The 11,379-nt window shown below is 37.7% G+C and overlaps 1 protein-coding gene across 1 annotated transcript; it reads right to left on the bottom strand.

Annotated features, from left to right (window-relative positions):
• Positions 1 to 2,724: 2,724 nt before the first annotated feature.
• On the bottom strand, positions 2,725 to 3,642 carry LOC105054370 (uncharacterized). The gene has a single exon (XM_010935860.2). It carries the CDS (start codon positions 3,640 to 3,642, stop codon positions 2,725 to 2,727), a length of 918 nt encoding a protein of 305 aa, XP_010934162.2.
• Positions 3,643 to 11,379: the final 7,737 nt, after the last annotated feature.

Below are 11,379 nucleotides of genomic sequence, written 5' to 3'. Positions count from 1 at the left end.
AGTCATGGTTGGTAAGAAGAACTTAAGAAATTGATGAATTAAAGATGAAAAGCATAATTTGAAATTATGATGAATTGAATTTTATATATGATTGATAGTATGATTATGATTTCTTGAAATTACATATTGATTTTGTTATTATAAGTAAATCGATATGTATAGTATTATTTGCCTGATTTATTCAGTTAAAGGTATACACTGCTTACTGGGCTATTTAGCTCATGATGAGTTTTATGTTTTTGTTACAGATCCAGAAAATTAGCGTGATGTAGGATTTCGGTTGAGAGAGCGATTAGAGATGGAGTTAGCTCAATTATTTAGGATTTTCTCAGAATTGATTCAAGACTTTTATTTTTTTTAGTGTTGACTTTGTCAGACAATTGTTTTTCTTTTGGACACTGAGTTTTGATTTGTTATTTGAACTAAGGTTTGATTGTTAAAAATTGAAAAAAATTATTTAACTTTATGTGTAAGATATCATGATGAGATGCCTTGCGTGCTTATGGGAAAAGTATTCTATGAGTATGCGGCGGTTGCCATGACCCTCGATTCTAATATCGGGTCGGGGGCGTGACAACTGGATTGACTCTGCGCCCGCATACGTGAGATATTATCCGTTTTGGCTCATGACCATCTTTAGGCTTCAGTGGATCTTAGGTTTCAGTGGGCTTTGGTGAGCCTCACGATTTTGCAATCATTTAGAGCCTCACAGTTTTATCCTTTAAAAGATGCTTTGTGGGAGAGAAGATTTCAATCCATATAAGTCATACCCCTTCTTGACTCATAACCGATGCGGGACTAAAGATGTCCTTCCCACTACTCCTTCTTGACTCGTAACCGATGTAGGACTAAAGATGTCCTTCTCACTACCACAACATAGCTCCTCGGACAGCGCCAATGTTGCAGTCAAGGATCAAATCCGTATATGTGAAGTATTATCCGCTTGGCTTATGATCATCTTTAGACTTCAGTGGGCCTTAGTCATTTAGAGTTTTACGATTTTGCTCTTTAAAAGATTCTTTAAAAAGCATCTCATGTGACAGAGAATGTTTCAATCCATATAGATGATATTTCTTTTTGACTCATAATCAATATGAAATTAAAAATATCTTTTTATTACTATAACAGAATCCAACCTAGGCCATGCCCAAGCCATATTGATCTTTGGGTTGGGTTCGAGTTGACCTGCCCAGTTTCCTCCGCAACTTACAAGAGAGCGGCAAAGCAAGCCAGGTGCATGCTTTTACGTTAATCATTGTACCATCTGACATGATATTGGGCTTGGCCCATGTTTGTAGGTCTGTGGGCATACGTTCTAGCTAATTCTATCATCTCCCCACGAGCCCCATGCAGCGTAATGATTGGTGCTTAAGCTTGGCTTATTCAAGCTGAAGCTGAGAAAAAAGGTCTTGACAACACACTAGGATCCTCATTTTCACGTACAAAAATATACGATTTTGCTAAACAATGAACTATCTAAGGAGAGTTTTATATTAATATAGAACTTGGTTGGTAAAATTGCCAGAAGTTGATTTTATTGGCATGAGTTAAAAGAGACATGAAACTCAGCAAAAAAAGAAAAAGAAAAAGAAAAAGGAAGATGAAGCAAAACAAAATATACAAGATCATTTTTTGTAGAAAGATAGCTTAGAAATATCTGAAGAAATGGAGTTGCTTGGTTGCATTAATTGTACTCTCATAAAGCTACTCGATATAATAACAAAAGATAGTTGGACAGAGTATTGCACCGAAAAAAAAATGTAAAGAACAAGGAAAAATTGAAGAGAGAACTTATATGGTGGTGATTTATTTAAAAAGCTAAGCGTGTGGTCATTTTCACACTATGCTTAAATATTATTTATACTGGAGATGATTCTAATGAGTAGGGTTCATAATTTTCAGTTCACAACCATGGTTGTTAATTATTTTTTTCTTAATGTTTTGTTAGCCTATCAAGAAGCCATTCTCTTGCTGTACCACAATACAACTCTCTTAAATCTGGATAAATCCTCCTCCAAGAATCAAATGGTAGACCGAACTCCAAACACAATCATCAGTATGCTGCCCGACCATGCAGAGTCTACCTTTTGCCTGGGGCACTCTACTTTCATTGTTTATTAAACAAATGCAAGCATACCATGGCCCAAACACAAGGACTAAAAAATTCTAAATAAAACAATGAGAAAAAACACAACGATGTTACCTCTCCTTGTCCTCGAAAGATCAGTCCAAGGAATCATTCTTAGCAACCCTTGCCTACCAACTCCCACCAGTGCTTATCTGATGAATTGCCAATAGGCAATGGCTCATGCCCCTGGAAATCCAATTTCAGGATTCGATTCACTGCATTACCTTTGTCTTATCAAAGAATCAAAACTACTTCTCAAAATACTGAGAAGAGATAAACTATTATACAAGGAATTTTTCCAAGGATGGTCAACAGATACATATATAATTGATAACCATCAAGCTTGAACTCTTTTGATGAATGCCCTGTTGAGAGCGTAGATGGCACTTGAGAATGTGGTGTCCTCATCACAGGATGGATGGCCATCAAACAATGTGCATGGCGTGCATCGCGTAATCTGTGCTCATGTACGGCCATCCATCGTGTGATAGATGCCATCCATGGGTGCACCGCATCCTACGGTACCGTGCGTGCACCACAGGGGATCCTTGCTCCAACGAAGACTCTCCTTCTCAGCCTCGATTAATTACCAGTGCCTAGTTGTTCTCCAGCGTGGGCACGGTCCGGACCACCGCGGCAGCGGGCGTCCTCACATGCCCTACCATGGAGATCTGCAGCGCCTCCTCCTCGTATGCCCTCCGCTCCATCTCCTCCTTCTGATACCTCTTCCTCCTCGCACTCGCCACCGCCACCACGATCAACCCCAGAAGCACAGCTCCGAAGACACCCGCCGCTACACTCACCACCACAACCTTCCATTTACTCACTTTCACCTCCTTCTCTACACCATCGGTACTCTTACTAGACTCCACCACCAGAGCAAAGTGGCCTTGCTCCCGTGAGACACAGATGTTACTCGCCGTTTGATTCGATAAGCTTACATTGCCATCCAACTTAAACACTGCACAGAGTGGTCTCAGACGCCGCAAGTCTCCGACAACTCGGGAAAAATTTATTGTAATGGATTTTCTAGCAACCAAGACCTTGAGCTCGGATAAGTTCTTGGAGGAAGAGCTATGGAGACTGGTTGCATTGTAGAAGAGAAGGCCCAGGACAGGAGAGACGAGCTGGAAGCCAGATATATTTCCGTGGCCGCTATAAATAGAGGAGAGGTTGCCCAAGTTTTGGCGCACAACAATGAGCCTTTCGACGTAGGGGTGAACGAAGACACCAGGGGGGACCCGGAATTCTCTGATGGCTGCTCCGTATCTTTTAAGGCTGCCAGCTCGGTACCGAACGGTTTCTGCGGCGACTCCGGAGAGGCTTGGTGGGAGCAACAGCTTATAAAGGATGGCCGTCTTCTTGTGGTGCTTGGTGCGGTAGGATTGGAAGGCGGAGTCTCTTACGATGCGGTCAATTAGGCGAGGGTATTGGGTTTGATGTGAAGGGGGTGGAAACATGATTAGAGATGGGAGGAGGAGGAGGAGGAGATGAGGTTTGGAAGGGCGAGACATTGGACAGTGGGCAAGAAAGAAAGAAAGGAATGAATTTTTCTGCAGTTTGATCAGAAGTTAGGAGAACATTGGTTCTGTTCCACTGGAAAACACGTTGAGGGCTTTCATTCTGTCACCTTTTCCGGCATATAAAGGCAAGAGGGAAGACCAGAAAGTATAGGAACCAGGGAAATGGGAAACCTTTGGCAGAGAAAGAATGGAGAACAGTTGAGATCCTTGTTTCTTAACAAATTCCATTTAGTTTATGGCTCTGGATTATGGAAGAAAAGGCTTATAAGTTGGACATTAATATACTACTATGGCTGACCTCTGGTTGGGAGCAAGGGGAGTATGGGTTGGTGGATTTGGGAACTATGATGATGAGGGTGGAATGTGTGTTAGGATTACTTTAGTAAAGGAGAATTGTCGCTGGTGGAGGGGGCTAGATTGGGGGGTCACGTGTTTACGTTCTTTAGTAATTGATTAGTGGGACAGTGGGCGAATAAAAGCCCTTTGGGTGCTTCGGTTGTTTGGGAATTGATTAATGGGAGGAAGAGGGGGCATAAAAGCGTTTTGTCATGGATGGCTTCGGGCAAGCCTGCTCTTCTTTTCCGGAGAGAATGCGGCGCAGGGGCTGACGGGAATGATGGTGGGAATGGCATGCTTGAAGTGCGCTTCGAGTGTGATTTATTGGTTGGGTTGGCGCAAATCTCCACGATAGTGAATTCTTGGGCCTTGATATGCCCTATGGAACGGGAAATTATCCTCTACACTGCATGCACTACATGGCTTTGCATGCTACCGACGACAACCGTTTGTTTTTACAGCACTGCATCATGTTACATGCCAGATGAATAAGTCTCATGGGAAAGAGCAGTTGTGATCGGTATAGTGTGCACGGCCATATGGTGCACATAGGAAATAATCTCTCTAATGGAACGGTATGTGATGTCCGAGTGTACTTGGATACTATTATCTATAGGCAAGCTAAAGTCATCATGTAATTCATAAAATCATTTTATCTTAGGGATAATAAAATCGATCCGATCCAATGGATATACATCCTATCTAAATCCGGTTAAAATCCAAAAATTATAGCACGGATATGAATAGTATATGGATAGTACTGTTTTCTATTCAAATTCGAATCCGAATCTGATCCGAACTTACGGATATAGGTAATATCTGAACCCATACTCGAATATATATATATTTATAATTCTATTTTGGTTGATAATATACATAAAATTATTTTGATTGTTTATATGTTCTATGTTGAATCGTAATTCTATTTCTATGTTTGATTTCTAAAAATGTAAACTTATAAATTATATTCTATGTTGAATTGGTAATTCTGTTTTGTTTGATAATATGCTGTCACGCCTTCGATCTGAGATCGCGAGTCCAAAGTCGTGGCAACCGCCGCATACTTATGAAGAACTCTCTCCACAAGTATACAAGGCATCTCATCACGATATCAATGCATCACAGCGGAATAAAATTCAAATAATTATTATTCAATTTTAATTCAAATAACTAAATCAAATGTCTTATATCCAATAAAGTTCTATTAAAAATAGATCTAACTTCAATAAAGTTAACAATACTAAATCTCGCTTCTAAAAGCTCTGTCCCAATATTATTTTCCACACTCGCAATTAATTATCTGAATCTGAAAAATAAAAAGAAAGATAATGAGCTAGACAGCTCAGTAAGTAACAAATATCTCAACTAGATATTTTAGATATTTATATAATTTTCAAGAACAATGCTATGAATAAATATAAAAATATATTTCATGCTAATTCAATGTAAATTCAATCTTTTCAAATATTCATATATAATATAATTATAAAAATGATTCAAATCAAAACATTCATAACTCAACAGTCTCGACTATGACCAATATTTAACCCCCATTGGCAAGGTCCAATAAACACCAGCGCACAATCTTCACTGGCAGGGTCCATTAAATATCAACGTATGATCCCCATTGACAGGATCCACTGACATATAGTTAGACTGAGAGTATAAATTCGATCTGTATCAAAATACTTTTGTATCATAACATACCATAATTCTCACTGAACATATGCATAATCGATGAACCATAATGTTTTAAAAGCACTTTTCTTTCAAAACACAATTTCATAAATCATGCATAATCTCAAAGAATAATTATTTATTTTTAGAATAAATATAAAATATCTTAAAAAGATGATTCATTACTTATTTTTCACAGACCACTGAACAAATAGATCGATTAACCTCTGAAGATTCTTCGGTGCCTATTATCCAAAATTATATTTTTATATTAATTTTAATTCAAAATTAAATCTAACAAATCCTAAATCAAAATCCCACTTGGGATTGAACTCTTCATTAAACTTGATCAAAATCATCAAAATGAAGTCTTTCACTATGCTAATCTTAGAAGGATAACTTTGGAGAGAGAAATCCATCAAGAGAGAGAAACAATCTAGAGAGAAAAAAATCTAGAGAGAGAAAGTAAAATATTTTAGAGAGAGAAAGCAAGGATTCAGATTGAAGGAAGAGAGAGAAACTCTCTCTCATTTTTATTTTATTATTTATTTATTTTTTTTCTTTTTTTTTTTTTCTTTCCTTTTTCTTTTCTCTTTTTCTTTTTCTTCCTTCTTCTTCCCGTAGCCCTCTTTGGGTGAAATAGGGGACCGAATGGTCCCCCCCATTGACCGACCGACCAGGGCCACAGTCAGCACGGTGGTGGCCGACGGTAGGAGGTCGTCGACGGTGAGGTCCAGAGGAACCAAAATCGACGGTCGATGGTGACCACCGGTGCCGAAAAATCAAGAATAAAAGGGACAGAACAGGGGTTGTCCTCCTAAGCAAAATCTAACGACTCCGGTCGCCGACGATCGTGCATACAGGCAAGGGAAGGAAGGGAGAGAAGAGAGAAAGAGAAATTATGGCTTACCTCGAGCTCCGATGACCTCTTCGACGAGAAATCAAGATGAGCATGGTGACGGCTTCTGCGAGCGATTTCTGGTAATCCTCGCCGTTTCGCTCCGAGATTCTTTGGTGGGAGGAAGGGAGAAGGGTCTTCTCCTTAAATAGAGCCGGAGGGGAGGAGTTTGACTCCTCTCTGATGGGCTTTCTGACTCGGATTAGGAGTCGTCAGCAGTGGAAGAAGACTCCCTGCGGGAGTCTTCTTCAAATTTTTTTTTTGGGCTTTTGTGTTTAAGACCCAATGGGTCAGGTGTTACATTCTTCTCTCCTAAAAATAAATTTCGTCCTCGAATTTTTTTTTTCTGCTTAAGTCCTCAAAAATTCAGATTACTTTTTACGTTAAATCATATCGTCCTCTAATTTCAAAATCGAATCTTTCATCATAATATCTATCAAATCAAATTACTGTTCTGATCAGTTTGAAAATAATTCAAACCAGTATGCTTTCGTTGCACACTCTGATTCAGTCCACTAGTACACATATGTTAATTTAAGTTTCTAAATTATATCATGATCAGTATAAGTCATTGTCTCAATGTCTCCGATGTCTACCCACCTACACTCATGTCTGATTCTATATGTCATATAGTTTATCCACTTATGCTCTGATACCATATTAATTGTCACACCCCCGATCCGAGTTCGCGAGTCGGAGGTCCTGACAATCGTCGCATACTTATGAAGAACCTCTCCATAAGCATGCAAGGCATCTCATTACGATATCAATGCATCACAGCGAAATAAAATTCAAATAATTATTTTTAATTTTAATTCAAATAACTAAATCAAATATCTTACATCCAATAAAGTTCTATTAAAAATAAATCTAACTTCAATAAAGTTAACAATCCTAAATCTCGTCTTTAAAAGCTTTGTCCCAATATTATTTCCCACACTCGTAATTAATTATCTGAATCTGAAAAATAAAAAGAAAGGTAATGAGCTAAACAGCCCAGTAAGTAACAAATATCTCAACTAGATATTTTAGATATTTATATAATTTTCAGGAACAATGCTACGAGTAAACATAAAAATATATTTCATGCTAATTTAATGCAAATCAAATCTTTTCAAATATTCACATATAATATAATAATAAAATCGATTCGAATCAAAACACTCATAACTCAATAGCCTCGACTATGACCAACGTTTAACCTCCATTGATGGGATTCACTGAATACCAGCACACAACCCCCACTGGCAGGATCTACTAAATAGCAACGTACAACCTCCACTGGCAAGATCCACTAAATACCAGCGCACAACTCCCACTAACAAGGTCTACTGAATACCAACGTATGATCCCCATTAGCGGAGCCCACTGAAACATAGTTAGGCTGAGAGCATAAATCCGATCTGTATCAAAATATTTTTGTATCATAACATACCATAATTCTCACTGAACATATGCATAATTGATGAACCATAATATTTCAAAAGCACTTTTCTTTCAAAACATAATTTCATAAATCATGTATAATTTGAAAGAATAATTATTTATTTTCAGAATAAATATGAAATATCTTAAGAAGATGATTCATTACTTATCTTTCACAGATCACTGAATGAATAGATCGATTAACCTCTAAGAGATTCTTCAGTGCATATTATCCAAAATTATATTCTTGTATTAATTTTAATTCAAAATTAAATCTAACAAATTCTAAATAAAAACCCCACTTGGGATTGGACTCTTCACTAAACTCGATCAAAATCATCAAAATAAAGTCTTTCACTATGCTAATCTTAGAAGGATAACTTTGGAGAGAGAAATTCATCAAGAGAGAGAAATAATCTAGAGAGAGAAAAATCTAGAGAGAGAAAGTAGAGAGAGAAAGTTCAATATTTTAGATAGAAAAAATAAGGATTCAGACTGAAGGAAGAGAGAGAAGAGAGAAAAACTCTCTCTCATTTTTATTTTATTATTTATTTATTTTTTTCTTTCCTTCTCCTTTTTCTTTTATTTTTTCTTTTTCTTTTTCTTCCTTCTTCTTCCCGTGGCCCTTTTTGGGTGAAACAGGGGACCGAATGGTCCCCCCCATTGACCGACCAACTAGGGCTGCAGCCAGCACGGCAGTGGCCAGTGGCAGGAGGGTGTTGACAGTGAGGCCCAGGAGAACCAAAGCCGGCGGTCGGCGGTCGGCGGTGACCACCGGCGTCGAAAAACTAAGAATAAAAGGGACGGAACATGGGTTGTCCTCCCAAGCAAAATCCGACGACTCCGGTCGCCGGCGATCATGCACACAAGCAAGAGAAGGAAGGGAGAGAAGAGAGGAAGAGAAATTGCAGTTTACCTCGAGCTCCGGTGACCTCTCCGGCGAGAAATTGAGGTGAGCACGAGGACGGCTTCCGCAAGCGATTTTCAATAATCCTCGTCGTTTCGCTCCGAGATTTTTTGGTGGGAGGAAGGGGGAAGGGTCTTCCTCTTAAATAAAGCCGGAGGGGAGGAGTTTGACTCCTCCCCGGTGGGCTTTCCGACTCAGATTAGGAGTCATCAGTGGTGGAAGAAGACTCCCGCGGGAGTCTTCTTCAAAATTTTTTTTTTGGGCTTTTGGGTTTAAGGCCCAACGGGCCGAGTGTTATATATGCATAAAATTATTTTGGTTATTTATTTTTTTGGATATGAGATGTGTATGGATTGGATATGGAGAAATGAGTTATCCGTGGATATCTTCGAATCAATTGGGTATGAAAATAGGTATCTCTTTTCTTATCCGATCATATATTGGATAAGATTTGGACATAGGGTATTAAGTTCAGATTTGAGAATAGATAATACAATATCTGATCCAAATCCTATTCGTTACCAATCCTAATTTGTCTATGTAAACTAGTTGATTAGTTTGAGCTTTTGAAGGACTATGTTGCCAGGTCAAGATGGCTTAGAGCATAGAGTGAAGAAGTCATCAAGCTCTGCTTCCTCTTATTGTTCAACCACACCCTGCTTTGCTGCAGCAAGTGGAGTTTAAGAAGAGGGTAGAAAGGAAACAGGATAGCGTACCGATGAGAGAGGAAGTTTCTCGGAGCTATATGGGTTGGAAAAGGGTAAAACAGTTTGAGAGCAGCGAGAAAGAGGGAAGGGTTGACTCAGCTCATAGGTTGGTTGATCGAGGCTGCAGTTTAGGTGGGCTGGCTAACAAATGGGTTGGGCTGTGCACTAACCATCTTAACTTTGTTTGAACTTCTGGCAGGCCGAGCTCCAATGAGCAATTTGCAAGCGTGAAAAGCGAATCAGTCCATTCGGCTGCAACTGCCCACCCATTTTGTATACTGCCGACAGAAAATCCGATGCGGAGAACGCTACTTCGTTCAATTGGAGCATATAGCGATTGTTTTTTAATATATATTTAATATTTATAATTTTTTTTATTTAAAATTTTTAATAATAAAAATATTTTTTTCATTTTGAAAAAATTATGATATCCTATATTGATATTATGATATCCTGTGTTGAAATTATGACTTCCAATACAGACTATCATAATTTTTTCATAGGATATCATAAAGAGAGAAAATATATTTTTGTCACTGAAAAATTTTATAAAATTTTTATGTGATGAAAATACTTCTACCAAAATAATGACATCCTATAAAAAAATTATTGCATTTTGTGCAAGATGTTATAATATCCACATAAGATGTCATAATTTTTCAAAAAAGGAGAGGCATTTTCGTCATTCAAATTTTTAAATGAAAAAATAGATTGTCGGTATTAAATGTGTTATTAAATGCATGTTGGAAAGTGGTGATCACGTATTCTAATATGATTGGGCGGTGTACTCCATATTATTTTTATTGCACTACACGTGATGTACAAAAAATTTTTGTTTTGTTTACCGTGAATAGGGCCGAAAGTAATAGCAGTATTTGGTAATTTATGAGTATTTTATTTGAAATTACTTGAAGGATCCCTTCCAAAAAAATATTTCATTATCTATTTTAAAAATAAAAATAAAATTTTATTTTTATTAATTGAAATATATTTGGTATATTAATTATTTTAAAAAATATAAATACCACGATAGTGCTTGTAACGATGATAATAGGAATTAAGACAATGAAGATGGTAGTAAAAATAGAAATATCATGGGGAGGATGGATGGGGCGGATGCAACAATAGTGATGGTGAGCATGCCGATGATGTAATAGAGATAACAACAATGGCTACTATTGTAGTGTAGCGGTGATGAAAGCTTAGATAATTGATGATGATAGTAAAAAAAAATATAAATTTTATTTTCAAATATTACAAATAAAAATTTCTTATGTTATTTATATAAAGAATAAAAAAATATAAAAATAAAATAAAAAATAATATCAAATATTTTTTATCTTGATTTTTATAATTTTATTTTTTTAAAAAAATAAAGGAGATGCCAAATGGGCCCTTGGGTCCTATCAGGAATAGTAGTTGGAACGGTCCTCTGGTGTTGGCCTTGTCCAGCCCAATTTAGCTTGCGGCATGTGCATGGTGGCAGCTGCCTCTAGTGCTGCCTGCCTACGGGGGAACCTTTTTTTTTTTATTTTTTGCGGTTTGCAACTGTGGTACGCATTTCCGACTGCTTACAAGTGCAAGTAGCTGCAACTTAGTTTGATTCATTAAATGTGAGGTCAAAACTCTGGGTATGAAAGTTTTCAATTATAGCCGATATATTCTATGGATCTATAGACACGAAGATGCAGTGCCTTGCATTGTTTAAGGCCACCTACATTTTCAGGTTTAGATTGATCCTATTGAAAGTTTTGCATGTGATTGACCTATGCCCAAAC

The sequence above is a fragment of the Elaeis guineensis genome, chromosome 11 (assembly GCF_000442705.2).
Source record: "Elaeis guineensis isolate ETL-2024a chromosome 11, EG11, whole genome shotgun sequence".
In the NCBI taxonomy this organism is placed as follows: domain Eukaryota; kingdom Viridiplantae; phylum Streptophyta; class Magnoliopsida; order Arecales; family Arecaceae; genus Elaeis; species Elaeis guineensis.
The sequence above is the reverse complement of the archived record's forward strand: the minus strand, read 5'-3'. Positions and strand labels throughout refer to the sequence as shown.